This window comes from Rattus rattus, chromosome 9 (assembly GCF_011064425.1).
Source record: "Rattus rattus isolate New Zealand chromosome 9, Rrattus_CSIRO_v1, whole genome shotgun sequence".
Lineage (NCBI taxonomy): Eukaryota > Metazoa > Chordata > Mammalia > Rodentia > Muridae > Rattus > Rattus rattus.
Genome location: NC_046162.1, coordinates 7,921,526 through 7,942,231, shown reverse-complemented (window position 1 = coordinate 7,942,231; position 20,706 = coordinate 7,921,526). Strand labels below are relative to the sequence as shown.

Sequence of the window (20,706 nt, the reverse complement as noted above, 5' to 3'; positions counted from 1 at the left end):
TTATCTTGAAAACAAATAATGTTCCAGTCTACAAACCTTTTTTAAGAAGCCATAGGAAGTAAATCAGCTGACAGTGTTCATAAATCCTAGATGAAGAGACAGCTATAGTAGACTGTCTCAACTCTTTGTTTTGTTGTTGTTTAAGAGATCCTTACGGGGGTTGGGGATTTAGCTCAGCGGTAGAGCGCTTGCCTAGAAAGCGCAAGGCCCTGGGTTCGGTCCCTAAATACAAAAAAAAAAAAAAAAAAAAAAAAAAAAAAAAAAAAAAAAAAAGAAGAGATCCTTATGGTTTCTTTTATGTTTAATTATGTATATTTATGTATGTATAGGAACATGTGAGAGCAGAAGCTCAGAGAGGTCAGTAGAGGGCATCAGATCCTCTGAAGGAGCAAAAGTGTTAAGCACTAAGCCATCTCTTCAGCCCCTTGATTCTTTCTTTGGACACAGGGTCTGGCTACAGATTAGGGCTAGCTTAGAACTACTAATCTTCCTGCCTAAACCTCAGGTACTTAACTGGATTACAGGCATTCACCACAACCTGGCTCTTCCTCAGCTTTTAAAAATACAAAATGTTTCTTTATTTGGATAATTTAAAAAAAAACAAAAATGGTAACACATTTTAAAAATAGATGGTTTCTATTCAAATAAGCTCTTCATACATACCTGGTTCCCCAGGTTGTGGCATCCTGTAAGAACAATAGGTATCAAGTGCACACACGTACCAGTCCTGCCTTCGCAGTCCCCACCTGCCCAGTGATCCTGCTCCAGTCAGCCCCTCTTCAGATGACAATCTACACAGAACTGAGCTGAGATGCAGTAAATGATTATTGAGAGTAAAACATGGCCTACGCATAGACAGGTTAGAATCAAGACTCAGGAATGCATAAGGCTACATTTGACAATTTGTACCTTCCACTTTGATGATTTTACATCCATATCCAAAATTATAACACCAGCATTTTCCCTTCATCTGGCCCTACATAACTGCAATTCCTAAGATAGCACAGCTTCCATAGCTGACACTTCTGAACATTACCCAAGCCCTCTGGGAAAAGCTGATATTTATATTTGAACAGGGAACACAATAGAATTTATAACTCTAGTCAGTGCAGATTTAAAAATGGAAATGGGGATGTGTGCAGCCTTAAACATTGGTTCCTGAATGAGTGAGTCCACAGTGCTAGAAGCTGAGAGACTACTCTGAACCTAGGCTGTGAGGAGTACCCTGAGTCTAGAAACCTGCACCTGTTTCCAATGCTGAGATCCCAGCACATACTTTAATTTTACATTCTTTATATAATAAACTCTTTGTTTACTTAAAGCAAAATAAAAGTAATTATTTCCCCCCTCACCTTTTCATTAAATCCCCTAATAGAGCTAAACTGTTCTTGGGGAATCAAGTATTGTTATCTAGTTTAAAGATCAGCATTAGACGGTGTCTTAGGGTTCCTTGTTGTTATAAAGACCATGACCATAAGCAACTTGGGCAGGAGAGGGTTTATTTCAGCTTACAATTCAACATCACAGTTCATCACTGAGAGAAAACAGGGCAGAAGCTAATGCTGGGGTCACAGAGGAGTGCTATGTATTGACTTGCTCCCCACGGCTTGCTCAGTCTTACTGAACCCAGGATTGCCTCCCCAAGGGTGACACCACCCACAGTGGGGTGGATCCTTCCACATTGATCATTAATTTAAAAAAAAATGTACTATAGGTTTGCCCATAAGCCAATCTGATGGAGTGATTTTCTCAATTTAGAGTCCCTCTTCCCAAATGAATCTAGCTTGTATCAAGTTGACATAAAACTAGCCAGGGCAGGCTGGGGATTTAGCCCAGGGGTAGAGCGCTTACCTAGGAAGCGCAAGGCCCTGGGTTCGGTCCCCAGCTCCGAAAAAAAAAAAAAAAAAAAAACTAGCCAGGGCAGACAGTAATTCAGATTTAAAAAAAAAAAAAAAATCAAACTTTGTAGGAATTAAGTTCTGGTTTTAATGCCCCTTTAAATATTTTTTCAAAAACATGAATGACTTTCCCTATAGGTCCATATAATTCTAGCTAGAAAAAGTTTAATGATTAGAGCATATGGACAAAGAGCTGTTCTTGTGTTTTCTTTTTTCGGTGCTAGGACTGAACCCAGGCCCTTGCACATGGGAGGTGAGTGCTTTACCAGTGGCACGTCAACAGCACTTAGAGCTGGCCTTAAAAAAAACAAACTATGCAAAGTACTAAAAAGACCTTTCAGATTTCACAAATGAGAACTTTAAAAATACATCCTGAAAACAATAAATTCCCCCAGTGGCATCCAGCAAACTAGATGACAGATCAGTATTCTACAGATGCAGTAAACCACGAGTGGCTGAATGTTTGTAGACATTCAAACATTTACAGACAGTGGTGGTCTAATTGATGGCATTGGGAATAAGTTAGTTACTCCACACACAGCCGAGGTGAAAAGCCTGGTGTACACATCATCTAATGACTGCTTGTGCAGCAGCATGAAGCTCTTCAGTCATGGTTCTTGGCCCTGTGTCCTTCTTCAGGTGGTCATCTAGGGAAAATATGCAGGTGTTAATATTCACTCCAAATCAAAACAGGCAGACAGGCAAGCATACCTGTACACATTATAAGGCATTATACTAGCAATTTATGAGTTTTTCTTATAACATGTATTGACATGCATGTGGAAGTCAGAGCACAACTTGAGGGAATCAGTTGAAGTCAGGTCATTATAGGCTTGGCAGCAAACCTGTTGAAATATCTTATTGACTCTACTTTGTGAATTCTCATTTCCTAAACATCATTGAGGACATAATAAATATTTATTATTAGAGACTAACTGTAATAATTCAAATGTTTCTTCATTTGGAGGGCAGAGGAGCAACAGAGTCTCACTATTTAGCCCAGGCTGGCCTTCTGCCTCAGTTTGAGTGCTGATGTCACAGGCTTCCAGCACATACTCAGCTTGATTTTCCTTTTTTCTTTTTTTCTGAGTGAAGTGCAGCATAGAACTTTGTGAGCCACTATCTCAGATATAAGGAATGAGCTCAGAGAAAGGACAAGTGTACAATCAGCATTGGAGGACCAATAAAACCACCATGACTGCCTGTTAGCTGAGCCTTCCTGTGGAACACAAAAAAAGAGGGGTAGTTTGTATCTTTCTATCAAAGCTATAACACTATCCAGGAAACAGTGAAAAGTGCTTTTAAAGCCTGCAAGATGGCTCAGGGAGTAAAGATGTTTGCCACAAAGTTTGACCCCAACTTCGATCCCTAAAATTTACATGGAAGGACAGAACTGACTCCTATAGTCCACAAATGCACAAATACATGTAAGTATAATAAAAATGATAACTAAATAAAATCCAAAGATAAATTGGGCATGGGGAGATATACCTTTAATGCCATCACTAGGGAAGGAACCCACAATGAGATCTACCTGTCTCTGCTCCACCAATGCTGGGGCTATAGGTGCACATGCCATGCTGGCTCACAGCACTTGATGCTCTTTTAGAGAACCCACGTTCAGTTCCCACCACACACATGGCAGCTCACAATGCTCTGTAAGTCTAGTCTCTGGAAATCTGATGCCATCTTCTGGCTTCCTTCCAGACATGTATATGGTACACAGACATACATGCAGGTAAATACCACCCCCTACCACTGCCACAAAAAACAAATATAAAACTTTATTAAAAAAAAAACAAAAAACAAGATGTCAGCAAACCACAGAACTAAGAACAGGACCCCCGTTGAAGGAATCAGAGAAAGAACTGAAAGAGCTTGAAGGGGCTCGAGACCCCATATGAACAACAATACCAACCAACCAGAGCTTCCAGGGACTAAGCCACTACCCAAAGACTATACATGGACTGACCCTGGGCTCCAACCGCATAGGTAGCAATGAATATCCTAGTAAGAGCACCAGTGGAAGGGGAAGCCCTGGGTCCTGCCAAAGACTGAACCCCCAGTGAACAGATTGTTGGGGGGAGGGCGGGTAATGGGGGGAGGATGGGGAGGGGAACACCCATATAGAAGGGGAGGGGGAGGGGTTAGGGGGATGTTGGCCTGGAAACCGGGAAAGGTAATAACAATTGAAATGTAAATAAGAAACACCCAATTTAATAAAGATGGAGAAAAAACAACAACAACAAAAAAAGGATGTCTGAGTCATATGCCTCTAATCCCAGCTGAAGGAATGGAGGCAAGAGGATTGCCACCAGTGAGGCCAGCCTAGGGTACATGATAAGACCCTATACCTTCCTGTATCTTTAAAAAAAAAAAAAGAAAGAAAGAAAGCACAAACATAAAATTCAAAATGAAAGCCTATAAATTTATTTTTCTCTCTGTGTGTATATATGCATGTGCACACACATGTATACACAGGTCATAGCAGGTGTACATGGAAATCAAAGGACAACTTTTAGAAGTTGGTTCCTCCCATCTGTTGTGAGGGTCCTGAGGCTGTTGGGTTGCTGGGTTTGGCAGCAAGTATCTACATCCACTGAGCCAGCTTGTTGGCCCAAATGGTGTTATTTCTGCACTTTAAAGTATACTGATCATAAAAGCCTTAACTTTTATTTAGAACAAAATCCACCCTGCCTCAAAGATCACATCTGCTCAGTGCAGGAGTTAAGTGAAAGGCTATCCTGCTAAAGGTGGGTGCCTATGCAATTCTTTCCAGCATTTCACACCTTCCACTAAAGCTAGAAGAGCTGCCAGGCAGGAGTCATGCAGCTTTTGTAGTAGGTGGACCCAGAGAACCATGTACCAGATGATGACTTATGACTGAGGCTTTTCTCAAGGCATTACAAAGAGGTCACTGTGTGTCAAGAAAAATATATGATGATCAAGAAAATAACTTGTAAGCCAGGCATAGAGATCCAAGCCTTTAATCCCAACACTAGGGAGGCAGAACCAGGTGGATCTCTCAATTCGAGGCTAGCCTGGTCTACATAGCTAGCTAGTACTGGGCTAGCCAGGACTATAGAGAACCTCTGTCACAAACAAACAAACAAACAAAAACAAGAATAAAGTATCTGTAAAATCACTGTCCCTGTCTCTTAGCTCCACAGCCACCCTCATTCATAAACTTTCTCTAGGCTTTCTACAGAGGCGGTGCCCAAACCCATTTTACTGAGTGGCCTCATACTGCTTGTAGCACTGAGCATATAAGGGGGATTCTCTCCCCAGCTTGCCTGCTTCCTCCTTTCCTCCTCCTCTTCCTTTCTCCCTGCAGTGGAAGGTTATCAGAGCTAATCTGAAAACCTTTACCTTAGAAGAACTGACCCTGGATTATGATCAATTTTCTCATTTTCAGCATTCTACTGCCGTTACACTAATATTAAAGAGATTCTAACACAGTACAAAAGTTAGATCCCGGGTTGGGGATTTAGCTCAGTGGTAGAGCGCTTGCCTAGGAAGCGCAAAGGCCCTGTTCGGTCCCCAGCTCCGAAAAAAAAAAAAAAAAAAAAAACCAAAAGTTAGATCCCAAAACACTATTTTTTCTTCATAACACTAAAGAGTCTTGTGGTTGCTGTGTTAACGAGTATTTATGGTTCATCACCATCCACCAGGCACAGGAACTTAGGACTGTCATGCATTCTTCCTAAGTGTACAAACTAGTAAAGCCTTTGTAGGGAACTAAATAATATGAAATTATATATACTTAAATATCCCATGCTGTCTGTGAACCAGCAATTCTGCCTTAGGTACTGCCACAGGAGAGATGATGTTATATACAGACAAAGATACAACCTTACACAATTATAAAACCGAAACCTTAGCCTTAGTTCATCAATAAAAAAAAAAAAAAACAAAAAACAAAAAACAGCTGTGGCAATACCACACTGTAGAGACCCAGACCCACTGATCCATAAGCACATTCTAAGGTAACACATATTTGGATCCTTGAACACATAGAATTAGTCCCGAATGACTAGTAAAAGGCCAATAGGAGCATCTTCCAGAGGTGGGTCTGAGGAGTCAAGAAGGTCAGGGCAAAGAAGGCTAAAGGCAACTGTACATTCCTTGAGACTTTCAGAGGTTTCTGCATGCATTAGCAGGGTTAGTGGGTTAGTATTCTACACTAGTGTCAGAGCCTTAGCGATTTCTGGCATGAACTTGGAAAGTTCCTACACTCGTGCTCTGGTGTGTCTGAACAGTGGCCTTGTGCTAAACTTTGGCCTGCACTGAGTCACTTTTCTCCCAGTCTTCGCTCTCTAGAAAGTTAGTACAAGTTAGTAGAACATTAGTTTAACCCAGTCAGCTCAGCATTCCAACAAAAAGAGAATAAAACAAGTCACAAATATCTTGAGGGCTTATCCTAAAGCACAAGTATGTTGCTTTCAGAACTTAAGAAGCAGCAAGTAACTCAAAAGAGGCAGCATTGGTTGTAGCAGCTTAGAAAAACTATACAGAGCAATCTGCATGTTGGACATTTCTTAGGAATTTACTTCAAATCCCATATCAGCTGCCTGAACCCCACTTGTAAACACCCTTCTGAGAAAAAAACACCAAGTCTGCTACATGGGGAAACACCCAGCTCACACGAGCAAACTCAGGACCTGCTGCCAACATAACCAAATCAACATAAAGCTCATTTCACTTTCTCATTTCTACTTTATTTACTTAACTTCAGCTTTGTGTTATTCCTGCCTCAGTCTTCACTGCCTGGATCACAAGCCTGAGTCGTCAGGCTTTGCTCTGAAAGCTCATTTTAAAGGTGAGAAGGACATGGCTGTTCACACATTTAATCCTGGTACTGTCAGGTTGAGGAAAGAAGACTGATGGTAAACTCAAGGTCAATCTGAACAAGAGTGAGAGCCTATCTCAAAAGCATTTTGGAAAAAGAAATCTATTATCTGTAGTTAACTGTCATCTACCACAGAAAGTATCCTGAAAATGTAATGGGTACAGAGACATGGCTTCTCTGTACAGTAGAAATCTTGTATTTTTCAGTCTGGGAAAGATGGGAGGAAAGGGGGTTGGGAGGAGAGGGCAAGTGACTTCTTCATTTCAAAGAAAACTGTACAGTGTGCTGAGCCAGGCTGCTCCAAAGACCATGCTGATGTGGAAATGAGGTGTCTTTCAAGACCTTGCTTTAACATTGTATCTAAGTACTTTAACCCAGTCGACATTTTCTTTCTCCAAAGCACTGGCTTTCTGGAGTTAAATAGTACAGGCTAATGCTGAACTAGACAAGCTCCAGAGAACAAACTCAAAGAAGTTAAGGAGAAGTAGTAAAAGCTCCTACCATCTGGTCTTCTGCTGGGCTTCCAGTTGACATGCTTGTTTGCAGGGTGCAGTGTTGATTCTGTCAGAAGCACATTCTGGGCTCCATCTGGAGGACCACGCAAGAAATGGGCTAAAATTCCATATAACAGAGGACTATTTCAGGAAGAAGGCAAAACCAAAATCAATTCACTTCTCATAAGTAGGAAAAGCTTAAGACATTCACTTTAAAGGTAAACTCTGACACAGAAATGGCCATCTAACTCAATAGATAGGGAAGAAAAATAGATTATCCAAGTGGCAACTGCTCATTTAATTTAAAAGTACCAATTAACTTGAATGAGATTTTTTTTTAAATCCTCTGAAAACACACTACCACCATTAAAATCATCTAAACTAAAATGGAATTTCAAATAACACACTGGAATTCAGCTTGTCAACTCCAAGGCCATCCTAAAACCTTTCTAGAACCTAAAACTGGTTCAGTACCCACTGTCCTGCCAAGGTTATGCTTAAAAACCACGTGGTCAAGACTATACATGGACTGACCCTGGGCTCCAACCTCATAGGTAGCAATGAATAGCCTAGTAGGGGCACCAGTGGAAGGGGAAGCCCTTGGTCCTGCCAAGACTGAACCCCCAGTGAACATGATTGTTGTGGGGAGAGCGGTAATGGGGGGAGGATGGAGAGGGGAACAACCATATAGAAGGGGAGAGGGAGGGGTTGGGGGGGATGTTTGCCTGGAAACCGGGAAAGGTAATAACAATTGAAATGTAAATAAGAAATACCCAATTTAATAAAGATGGAGAAAAAAATAAATTAAAAAAAAAAAACAAAACCCTCGTGGTCTGCCTTCATATCCTGCTTTTGTGGACCCTGAAGATCTGGTTCCTAAAGTTCCCTGATGTTTCTTTTCCTTAAAGGGTGTAAGCAATCCCCAGGTCACATGTTTGGTTTGCTGTTGATAATGTCGAGTCTCTAGCTGTGTACCTTGTGCATAGTGAACAGCACATAAGTTAACAGGCAAACTGGGTAGTAACCAATATCTACAAGGTCACTCTGTAGTTTCCTCTCTCCCATCACTGCACTACCAACTCATGACTGAGAAAACCACAGCTCAGGAGTGTGCTAGAGCTTCTCAGGAGTAAACAAACAACACTTACACTCATAACCAACTCCTATGTGCTCTTTCTTAAAATATGCCACCCAAAGTCCTGTTAGGTGGTCCCTTGACCCTGAAGGCTACTCTACTGACAGCACAGAAGTGTTCCCTCGCTTCCAATCTTACCCCTGAAAACAGAAGTAAATGCATTTATTTTTGAGATATCCATCTCCTGCCCAGCTGATAAAATGGTTCAAAGTATGACACTCCTATCAAGAACAGAGTCTAAACATCTTATGCTTGACTGAGCCACACTCATTTCTACCAATGGGACAAGGTGTCAAGGAGCAATTACTTGCTTTCTTGGATCACTCTCTGGGGGAGGCACAGCCTGCAAACATCCAAGCAGTCCCACACACAGGCACATATATGAGGAGCTGAGGAAGTCTAAAGCAGATCCCATGGCTTCAGTTGAACCTCCAGAAGCCTGAAACCTCTAAAGATATCTGGAAGTACAGTCAGGTAAACCCAGTTACCAATACCCAGCACACAGTGAGTTCTGGAGTAATGTGTGGGGCAGGAGCACGTGTGTTCTGCAGCAGCTCCTCCAGGCCAGAGCACCTGCAGGCTCTCAGTGAGACAGATGCCTTAGAAAACTCTCAGGACAGGCTCCATGTCTCTGCCCCTTCCAGTCAGCTTGTCTGAGACTGATAAAAAGTTTTACTTCTGACCTAGGATAGAATCTGCTTCAGATTTAGAAAAATCTACATGTCAGATATCTTAAACTGCTTTAGATGATACATAATTAGCACATTTAATGTACAATTTAATAGACAGTAAACTTTATTTCCAAAAATAAGTTTTAAAAGGCCATGTTTAAAAAAAAAAATTAAAAGGTATAGCTAGGGGTGTTGCTCAGTGGACACACACTCACCTAGCATGTGCAAAGCCCCAAGCTTGATCTCCACCCCCACACTCCCAGCCCCAGCACACACACATTCCTAAAGGGCTACAAGAAGCTCCCTCACTTTCTAGAAATAAAGCTGGTTATTAGTTTCTTTTTTTAACTTGTTCAACTGCTGCAAAATGCTACCAAAGGGCTAGGGGAAAAAAAAAATCTAATAGCTACTTGCTCCTAACATCTTCAAATAAAAAACTAATGTCTTCTTCTAGAATGACTATACCTTCTTAGCTACTGCAGTAGTCTGAATAAAAATGAACCCCTGAGACTCATATATTTGAATTGGAGTGGTGCTACTGGAGAGGGATTTAAGAGGTGTGGCCTTGTTGGAAGAAGTATGTCACTGGGGATGGGCTTTGGGGTTTCAAAAGTCAAGCTAGTATCAGTGTCTTCTCTCTTCTTCTTGCCTGTAGTTCTAAATGGAGATCTCTCAGCTACTTTTCCAGCACTATGCTTATCTATGCGGTGTCATGCTTCCCACCAAAAAGAGAATGAACTAAACCTCTGAAACTACAAGCAAGCCCCAATTACATGTTTTTCTTTCTAAGAGTTGTTGTGGTCATGGTGTCTGTTCACAGCCATAGAACACTAAGACAGCTACTCTGAGAATCTTCACACATTTCAAAAACTGTCCAAATGTTTAAACTATTACCTACTGTTTTGCTTAACACTCAAATGTAGTGATTAGTATACTCATGACCTCTAGCTCTGTAAAAGAGTGATAACACCCCCCTTAAAATTTTTTCACCAAATAAATATGGATACCCCAAGTCAGATGACAAGAAAACCATGCTGCCACATCTTCAGTGTCTACAGTGCCCCACATTGTAGCAAGTGTCAGATAAATGTTGGCAAAACAGTAAAATGCTGGAAATCCACAACACAAGAATGCAATTAAAGGGGAAGATGTGACTCTGCATGGGAAGGAAAGGAAGCAGAGACAGCCTTCAATAGACACCCAAAACTCTGAGACAAACTACAGTGACCCCCAAATAAGAGATACTAAAGTGTTGAAAAAGAGATGTATACAAACAATTCCCGCATATGTGGAAGAAAAAAACACACAGTTGTACTTTATGTGCTTGTGTCTGAATAATGCAAGTGGAAAATGTTCACTGGGTCATCTTTGGGAAGTGAGAGGTGTCAGTGGGCAGCAACTGGTGACCACCTTACACTTTTCTATATCGCCTAGATGTTTTGCAGCAAAAAACCAATACTCTCATTATGACCCCTCAAAAGACTTCTCATTCAGGCCATTGTTCCCTATCTAAGGGTTCAAACCATGTTAATGCATAAGTCAAACACTATGTTAATACAAAGTCAAATTTAGTGTAGGCAAGCAGTCAGCTCGCTGTACTCTCTCACACCTAGTGCTTCAAAGCTTTTCCTTCAGCTCCTCAGCTGACTAACACAAAGCTGAACAATCTGGATACCCCATGCAAATCAATGACCAAGTGCAGTAAGAAACAGATAAATATACAGTGCTATAATAACAGTCAACTGCTGTACTCAGCACTCATTTGAATCATTTTATTTATTAAAAATCTAGCATAATAGCCATTATAATCCTTTGTAGTCTGTTTAGATTGCTGTTAAAATCTGCCACAGTCTTGTCATGTTAGCACAAAGACAAATATAAAGAGAACATGAAACTATGGAACTAAGAAATGCTTTCTTTTTTTCTTCTCCATATCACCTGAATTGTATGCAGATAATCAGTTTTCTTGGTAGCTGAAATTCAATGCAGTGAGCACAAACTGCTCATAGCCATGAACCTGTGGATAGTTTTCTCCCTTCCAATTCCTGTGGGAACATCTAAACAGGGCCAAGAAGATAAAGGGTAAACCCACAGAAGTTTGAAGAAGAGTGATCTCAGGCTTCCAGGAGAGGGAACATTTGGTGCAAAGGCAAAGGACCATGTAATCAACTGTGTGCCACTAAGAGGTGGGTCAAGCCACTGGAGCTTGACTCGCTCATGTGCACCATGGAAATTTATTGAATGTTTTTAAACAATACAATAGCTGCCTCAGAAAGACAGAGGGCAGGATAAAATGAGTCTCCTAACTCCTAAATAGTGTGAACAGCATGGCACAGGGCACTGAGACTGGAGAGATAACCAGAGGCAGAATCAACAGTGCTGGTGAAGGACTGGCAGGGAAAACCTGTCTTTAAACTGCCTGTTGGCTCTGCCTTTAAAAACCTGAGCTGCCACAAGAAAAGCCTGTGAGGAACATGTGAGTCAGCAAAAAGAGCAAATGTAGTAGAGCATACTACATTTGGGATGCCACAGAAATATGGCCCAACCAGAAAAGTGGTCTGAGCACATCTGCCCCATACAGACCTCCCTAGAGACTCGAGAGTATGGGGTATGTGAAAAGAAATGAAAACAGAAGACAGAACCTATGGAGTCCCCATTTAAATTTAAAGGAGTCAATGAAGAAAGCGAGACTAAATAAGACTGGGGGACTCCTACAACAGTGAAGAACCACAAGAAACACTGGACAGGAAGCCACGTGGAGAAAAGAAGTCAGCATTACAACTGCAAAAACTGGACACATACTTGATGCTAGGCAATAAAAACAGGTCTGGCAATAAAAAACTATAAAGCAGTGGTGAGGTAAGAGGAAGCTGATTGGAGGGCCCTTTTAGAGAGGCGATCTGAGTTTGTTCTTACATTGAAGTGAAGAAAGCAGTGAGGAGGAAGAGTTAAATATGAAGAAGAAACAACTCAGAGAACAAAGCTTCAGAAAGAAGACAAAAAGATCTAGAGGCCAAGAGGAGTCATTTTTAGAAAGAAGGAAGGGGGAGGAGTTGGAGAGAAGGCTCAGAGCCATTAAGAGCACAAGCTGTTCTTCTGGAGGACCATATGTTGGATCATGATCACCTGTAACTCCAGCTCCAAGGCCTCTTAGGGAACCAGGCATGTATGTGGTGTATAGGCATGATTCCCTTTGAGGGAACCAGGCATGTACGTGGTGTATAGGCATGTATGTGGTGTATAGACATACGTGCAGACAAAACATCTATACACATAAACAAAAAACTTTTTAAGTTTAAAAAAGCCAGTTGGTGGTGGTGTATGCCTTTAATCCCAGCGCTCAGGAGGTAGAGGCAAATGGATGTCTGTGAGTTCGAGGCCAAGCTAGAACAGAGCTAGAGTTCCAAGACAACTGGGACTATTTAAAAAAAAAAAAAAAATCGAAAGAAAATAAAGTTTAAAAAAGAAAGAAGTAGAGAGCTGGGCCAGGGACACTGCTCAGGATAAAGGACTTGTTGTACACACTCAAGGCCCTGGTTCAATTACCACCATTGAAAGAAACAGATTGAGGGAAGTCCCCAAGGGAAGGAAGAGGGGAGGGAGGAAAAGTAAGGGAGGGAGCAGGGAAGCAGATGGTTGGCTAAGTGTTGAGTCGCCTGAAGCCACAGCAAGCTCAGCTGCACCAGAGACCTCAGATGTCTGCACTACACTTGTTCGATCTCATACAATGTGTAATATACAATAAACCTAAATAAGTTCCTGTTGGGTTAAAATAAATCATAGCCAGCACTATGACATTAGGATCTAATTACAACATGTGCAAACCTCTTTTTAAAAACTTCTTACATTGAGTTATCCTTTGATTCTTCAAAGGCATTTAGTTCACGGATGAGAAACTGTCTGTCCAATGGAACTACAGGTTGACCAGATTCTGGAGGGAAAAATTCAGGAAAACACTGAGTCTATTAATCTAAAAGGTAAATTCAATTTTGATAATAACAACCATATCTTCCAGGTGACACATTTCTCATTTCTCAGATTTTGGAAGAATGCTGACAGCACATTCAAGACAGATCTAACATACACATGAGTTTATGATGTCAATATATACCCAAACAATTAAATGTGGAACTTAATTACAGCTTAACACACACCTAGTTTTTATATCTCTAATTTGTGATTGGTAATATGGTTTCTGCAACTACAATGCTGGACTTCAGTATGTTTTCTGAGACGTCTATAGACCATAAACACATGGTAATACTAAATAACTCATTTTAAAAATATATCCATTTAGTGCTAGTGAGATGACTTAGAGGTTAAGAGTACTGGCTGCTCGTACAGAGGTCCTAAGTTCTATTCCCAGCAACCACATGATGGCTCAGGGATCTGATGCCCTCCTCTGGAATGCAAGTGTAAATGCAGACAGAGTACTCATCTTTAGAGCTCCTTCAACATAGCAGAATCATTATCCTTTATGAGAATGTATGCTTAACATCACGTGAAGAACTTTGTCTTATTTCAGCTCCCAAAAGCCACGCTTCCAGACTGAGGGGTCCTTGCCCCCAGTTGGCTTCAATCCTTGCTCTCATCTGGCTTCAATTGTTAATAAAGAATTGTCATTGGCTGGCCAGGGAGATGGGGTGGGACTTTTAGATTGCTTAGACAAGAGACTGAGAGGGGGTAAGGTGGTGGTGGTGGAGAATCATCATGTCACCATGACTAGGAGAGAGAAGGATCAGATTTAAGAGCTGCAAGAGAGAAACCATCCAGTAATGTAGATGGAAAGGGATGTGGGCCCTATTGGAGAGGGGGGCCTTCCCAGAAGGTAATAGAGCAGCAAAGATGAAATATAGATTTCAAATGTGTGTGAGTGTGTGTGTGTGTGTGTGTGTGTGTTCTTTGAGAATCCAGAGAGCTCTTGGGCTGGTGGCTGGAAGCACAACCTGCTGGGAGCCAAAGCTCCCACCACTACAAAGAACCTGCAGTAAAAGGCCCTAGTTCTTAACTTTCCTTGACAGCATAAAGCTCACCAGAATTTGTTCATGCAATGACAAGAGCCTATGGGATACTAAGTGTTCAGTCACCTGCATGACACAGCAATGAAACTACATATTCAGGCTAAATGCTTTCTAAGAATTAGGGGGAAAAAGGAGATCTTTTCCCCAGTGATGAATAACTACTTACCTGCTATGAGGACAGAGGCTGTGTATTTATATTTGTTGAATTCCAAATACTCCCTAATTAATTCATTAATTAGAAGGTTCTCATGAGACAACAATGGTCGGGGTTCATGATCATCATCCAGAGCATTGAAAACTTCAGCACGGATCCTTGCTTTTAAATGTCTTAACACTCCCCTTTTTTCCAAGGTGTCCTTTAAAACTGTTAAATAAATATAAAATATAAATGCTTCTGTTAGTATGTTGATATTTCAGATATGTGCTAAAGAATAATGTTTAAAAGGAGAATGACGGGCTGGAGAGATGGCTCAATGGTTAAGAGCACTGACTGCTCTTCTAGAGGTCCTGAGTTCAAATCCCAGCAACCACATGGTGGCTCACAACCATCTGTAATGAGATCTGATGCCCTCTTCTGGTGTGTCTGAAAACAGCTACAGTGTACTTGAATAAAAAAATATAAAAAAAAAAAAAGGGGAGAATGACACAAATACAGTTCTTGATTCAGAGACAAGCTGAACAATGACATTAGTAAAGATCCCCTCAATATATCTGTGTAAATTCAAGTTTGTCAATGCTGGATCTCTAGTTAGGGACGATAGTTTGATGGGAGAAAAGGATGAACACAATTACAGTTAGTTCCCACATGGATTTAGACAGCACTTTAATCCAGGATGATTACAGAAAACCACCTGCCCTCCACAAAAGAAGTTATGTGTCATTATCACTATTAATGCAGAGAAACTTTGAGATCCAAAGCTTTTTTTTCCCCCCAGTACTTGGGAGGCTGGGAAATCAGAACAGCTTGGGCCTCATACCTAGGCTGTATCCCAAGCTAGCTTTAAACTCCTTATGTAGGTTGAATGTGACCCTGAACTTCTAATCCTCCTGTCTCTATCTCACAGGTAGGCTATGATAGGATTATAGGTGTTCACTACCACCCCCAATGCTTGTGTTACTGAGGATTGAAACCCAGGGCCTCATGCATGACAGGTAAGGTACATCTAGCCCAACAGTAGAATTATGAAATGTCCAGCCTAATTAGAAATGTAACACAAAGGGCTGAAGAAATGACTTAGTGAGGAATGCATATTGTTCTTGCAGAGGACCTCAGTTTGCTCCCTGGCACCTACATGGGCAGCTCACAACCATCTGTAATTCCTGGGGAACTCTAGACCCTCTTCTGGCCTCCTTAGGCAACTACACTCTTGTACGCATGTAGGTACACACACACACACACACACACACACACACACACACACACACACACAGGCTGAGAAAGGAAGACAGAGAAGAGAGAGACAAATGCAAAAATAAATCTTAATGAGACTCTAATAAGGGACTATACCACTGTTAACTTAAGGAGTCAGGAGTATGCATGTGAAATGTGACCTTATGTCTTGAAAAGTTATACTGTGACAAACATCAGAAGTTGAGCTAATAGGCTTTAAGTGTACAGACTTAGTATACATGATGGGCTTGGGTTGAGCTGTCATCATCCCTTAACAGTAATATGGAACCTTCCTATTTCAAATAGTTCTTTGTGGCTAAACAGCAACTTTAGAAAACCAATATAATGCCTAGAATACAGTAAGAGCTCACTAAATATAACATATTTATAATATAGTACCTTACATTATTGATGAAAAATGTAGTTTAGGGCTGGAGAGATAGCTCAGTGGTTAAGAGCTCTGACTGCTCTTCCAGAAGTCCTGAGCTCAAATCCCAGCAACCACATGGTGGCTCACAGCCATCTGTAATGGGATCTGATGCCCTCTTCTGGTATGTCTGAAGATAGCTACAGTGTACTACTCATATACATAAAAAAATAATAATAAAAAAAATGTAATTTAACAGTGCACTTTGCTCTGTCAATGGCAAAAGCATCAAAATGCCACAGTAATTAAAATCCACAAATCAGCTTGCATACATTTAGTTACATACAGCAAAGTTTCTAATCTTTGGTAAATAGCAATAATCCTTGGCCATGTGATTACGGATACACACTCTTAGACTTTTCATTTTTCTTCTTTATTTCTAAAGCATTCCTTCAACCTTTCTGCAGGTATACTAATTACAGTTGTCAATCAATTATACTTTGTAACAGGTCCATAAAAGGAAAGCTTTATCATACTTAGGATCATAACACAATCCTTGTTCTCTAGTTCCATCTTTGGAAACTGAGAGATTCTTTTCTACTGGCGAGCATCCTGTCCCAATTACTATGAAGTACACACAGTACTTCACAAACTTAGCAGAAAATGAAAAGTAATGAAGCTGGTATTGGGAAATGTAGCATGTCCTTCATACTTGGTGGCAGATTCTTAACCCATACCTCAGTTGCCTTCTCTGAGGTAATGAATTCTACCTCTCAGAGAAAGATCTAGGTGAAATGGAAGAATGTTTTTTTTTGTTTTTTTTTTTTTGGTTCTTTTTTTCAGAGCTGGGGACCGAACCCAGGGCCTTGTGCTTCCTAGGTAAGCGCTCTACCGCTGAGCTAAATCCCCAGCCCGGAAGAATGTTTTAAATGAGTAAAAGCCCATAAAATATAAGACCGTTGATTAGTTAACAAGTTTTTATTACTTTTCTCTTAGACACAAAGCATATCAAGAACCAGAGAATGCAGAAAAACAAACATAAGGAGATCCCCTAAATTTATAGGGATAACCCCTGGGATCTTTATCATTTTACTACTTGTAGTCTTATGCTTACAATGCTGCTATTATAAAAATGTCTTCAGGAATTGGTCTTAACCCAACTTATTTCCCACAAAATTTACCTTGAAGTTCTATGGAAAGTTTACATAATATACATGTACTATGTATACTCCCACCTCCAGAAGAGCTCATTGACTCATGTGAAGTCCCTCATGGGGACTGACATGTCTGTTTTTGGAATGCTCACCAGCACAGTGTCCCTAGTACATACATATGCAGTTAATAGTTACTAAATTTTAGTCTCCAAACTATCCTACTTGGTCCTCTCCAGATTTCCATTACCATTTCCATTCGCTTAGTCTCTGAATTCTTTGAAACTCAGAACTCTTTTTTATTATACGGGAAGCAGAATGGCATGATTAAGACCTGGTGCACCACTGTACCTTATGGGGTTTCTACATGAGTCTATTTCTATCTAAATTATCTCGGGTGAAATATTCCACCTCTCAGCACCTCATGTATGAAATGGACACAGAATCAAGTACTTGTTAGATGAGTTGTGAAGTGTCTGATACAATCACACACTGAACCTTAACTAATTCCAATTACGACTCAAGCATTAAGTCTAATTCAGAGTTAACAGTATACACGTATCATTTATGTCTACTCCTTGTTTTTGTAGTCCTGGGGATGGAACCTGCACGCACCCTTCAACCAACCATTTTAGAAAAACTCTTCCGAAAAATCCTGAAGAGCAGCCGGGATGGACAACTTTGTCTCAGGTTTTTCCCAAAGGACAAAGTAGACCTATCTAGCCGCGCAAATCATTGAGAAGTGTGTCTGTTACCAAGTCGTGGCTGTGGTGTTGTCATGGTCAGCTCAGAAAACGCAGACCTTTAGGCGCTGTCGGACTGGGGGAGGGGGGGTTCCTAAGAGATGCCCAGAGGTCCTGAGGGGACCACAGATAACAGTCCCTCCAGTTCCAAGTTTGGCCCTAACAAAGCGCATGCGCAAAGGCTGCTCCCGGCGGCCCCCTGCTACCCCAGCACGACCCGGGAAAAAGACAAGTCGGGACTCCGTGAGCTCTCCTTCCGTCCCATCTCTATTATATACGGAAGGCCCGACGCTTCCCACAGGCGAGCATCCCAATGCACTCACCAGCTTTCAGCTCAGTAACAGTCGCCATTTTTCAACGGCCGCTGGTGCCACGCCTCTCCAGTGTGTATGTGCCGCTCTGCGGCGCCGTCTCCAACCAATAGGAGTACTGCTCTCACCAGGCTCTGCCCAGACCATGTCTGTGTCTGCACTCCGGTGATTGGCTAGCCGCCACAAGAGATTCCACCAATCAGCAAGCGTGTGAGGCGGGCCAACATGCGGGAAAGGGATCGGAGCCACACCCGAATCCGTGTAGAACTGGGTTTGCCTGTTGTAGCCGCTGAAGTCTTAGTGCTCACTGCTCACTGCTCACTGCTCACTGCTCACTGCTCACTGCTCACTTCACCTCAGTTTGACAGAATTTGTGGATGGTACTACGTGCTCAGCACGAGTCCCAGACTCAATCCAGAGTCAGAATTACCTGAAAGACTGGTTAGAACAGACTGCTCTGGCCCACCCTTGGGTCTTTCTGAGGCGAGGACCAAGAGTTGGTTTTGCTGTCAAGTTCCAGAATGCTATGGATGGAGATTGTTAGTCTGCAAAATACCACCTTAAGAATCGTCTTACACCTGGGTTCGGTCCCCAGCTCCGAAAAAAAGAACCAAAAAAAAAAAAAAAAAAAAAAAAAATCGTCTTACACGGCACCCACTCTAAGGTGAACACTAGGAAGGTTTTACACGCCTCAGTCAATGATGCCCGTTTTACAGAGGAGGAACTTGAGTTTTCTAAAGGAAGATCACCACCAAATGGTGGAGGAAGTGATAACCCAGCCCCTGTGTCTCTTTAAAGCCTGCTCTCTACACTAGGGTTAACACCGAGTACATTTGGAATCCTCGAGTTATTTGTGGAAATAACGGATAAAAGATTAAGATATAGCATTTCGAGAAGAGAGAACATGGGAATGATACATTAAAAACGATGTGAGGCAGTATAATGGCAGTTGTCTCTCCAGGGAAGCTCAGACACTGGACCCTTAAAATTCTGGACAGCCCAATAGTAGAAGTCTATGAGTGGATGCCAGTGAGCAAATTTTCAAGGAAATGAACTGTAAGAAATAAAAAAATATAGACTTGTTTTGCGTTGTTTTGGTTTTGTTGTTGTTGTTGGTGGTGGTGGTTTTTGTTTGTCTGCCTTATCATATAGTCCACTGGCATTCACTCTGTAGCTCAGACTGTCATTGAACTAACAACAGTCTTCCTGCCTCAGTCTCATAAAGTGATAACTGCCCCCATACTGGCACAACTTGTTTTTGTTTTTAAATTTGCCTCGGGAAGATAGATGTTTATTCTTCCTAAGGTTAGCTTTGTCTTTTTTTTTTTCTTTCTGAAGTGCATAGGATAGCTTTGAATTAGCCCTCCTTTCTTTAGCCTCCCAAGTGCTGCAATGATCACCATGCCTGGCTCCTGAGATATTTCTTAAAGTGGGTAGCAATTTTAAAGTTTGAAAGCCATTTTAAAATTTAAAGTTTGAAAGTTCTTGCTGCATAAATTTGAAGACCTGAGTAGCCTTAGAAACCTGTAACCTTAGAATGATCTTATTCAGTTAGGCTTCTCTATTTTGTGAATCCATGGTGCATGAATACCTGGTCAGCAACTCAGAAAATTAGAAGGATTAACCAAATTCTACAGGCGAGAACAGCATTACTGAATACATTGATGAGGAATTCCAGAGGCAAAGCAGAATGTGACTGATTTTTATCACTCTGCTCACCAAAAATTGATACACTGCAGTCATCTCAAATTTTTCCTTTAAAATAATGGTTTTCCGACTGAACCCCCAGTGAACTAGATTGTTGGGGGGGAGGCGGCAATGAGGAGGATGGAGGGAACACCCATAAAGAAGGGGAGGGAGGGGATGTTTGCCCGAAAGCAGGGAAAGGGAATAACACTCAAAATGTATATAAGAAATACTCAAGTTAATAAAGAAAGAAAAGAAAGAACCCCCCAAAAAACACCAAAAACAAACAAACAATGATTTCATGAAATTCGCAGGCAAATTGACAGAACTTGAAAAAAAAAATAATGGTTTTCCTGGATGTGTAGCATATCTACAGGATCAGTTACTCTGTGTGCTGACAAGATGATTGCTTGAGCCAGGCGCTCAGTCACTCAGGGCAATCATGGTGGTGTTTTCTGTGGGCATGACATGATTAACACCATCATGAAGCAGAGTGCTATGGTGATTTACAGAAGACTTCAGCCATGGCAACAAAATAAACAGTTATATCTGCTCCAGCTATAGTGAATCTTGGAAATGCTAAAATATATCAAAGGTTAAAAAAAATGACAGAGGAGTGGGACTCTGCAGTGGTGCACCTGCCTTGAATCACCCATATTCTTGTGAGGAATCCTAAACTCATTTACTCACAAAGCTGAACTCAATAAAATCTTTCTCTGGTCTTCACTATTTGGGATGAATAGATATTTTTTTACACCTCCTTAGAAAAATCACACAACAGTAACATAAAAGCTACTAGCTCTTTAAATAGAATTTAAAAATAAAACATCCATTCCCATTGAACGCTGTTGGTGAGGATGGGGAAGGCAGACACTACTGATGCTAACTGGTAAGTGAACATATTGGCACCAAGATTTCTCACCCTTTAGTTTACTTGCTCTTATTTTCAATGTATTTTATTAACAGCTAATAGAAAAGGACGTATCTATA

The 20,706-nt window shown here is 41.2% G+C and overlaps 1 protein-coding gene across 2 annotated transcripts; it reads right to left on the bottom strand.

The window, feature by feature from the left end:
• Positions 1 to 1,946: 1,946 nt before the first annotated feature.
• Cep20 (centrosomal protein 20) lies at positions 1,947 to 18,138 on the bottom strand. 2 transcript variants are annotated; one of them, XM_032912728.1, is made up of 5 exons: positions 18,043 to 18,138; positions 14,235 to 14,432; positions 12,894 to 12,978; positions 7,249 to 7,382; positions 1,947 to 2,545 (listed from the first exon to the last, which is right to left on the bottom strand). In XM_032912728.1, the coding sequence occupies exons 1-5, from the start codon at positions 18,068 to 18,070 to the stop codon at positions 2,466 to 2,468; spliced, it is 525 nt and encodes a 174-aa protein (XP_032768619.1). In that variant the 5' UTR covers positions 18,071 to 18,138; the 3' UTR covers positions 1,947 to 2,465. The 2 variants fall into 2 exon arrangements, with proteins under 2 accessions (XP_032768619.1, XP_032768620.1); XM_032912729.1 differs by having other exon boundaries at positions 7,249 to 7,359.
• Positions 18,139 to 20,706: the final 2,568 nt, after the last annotated feature.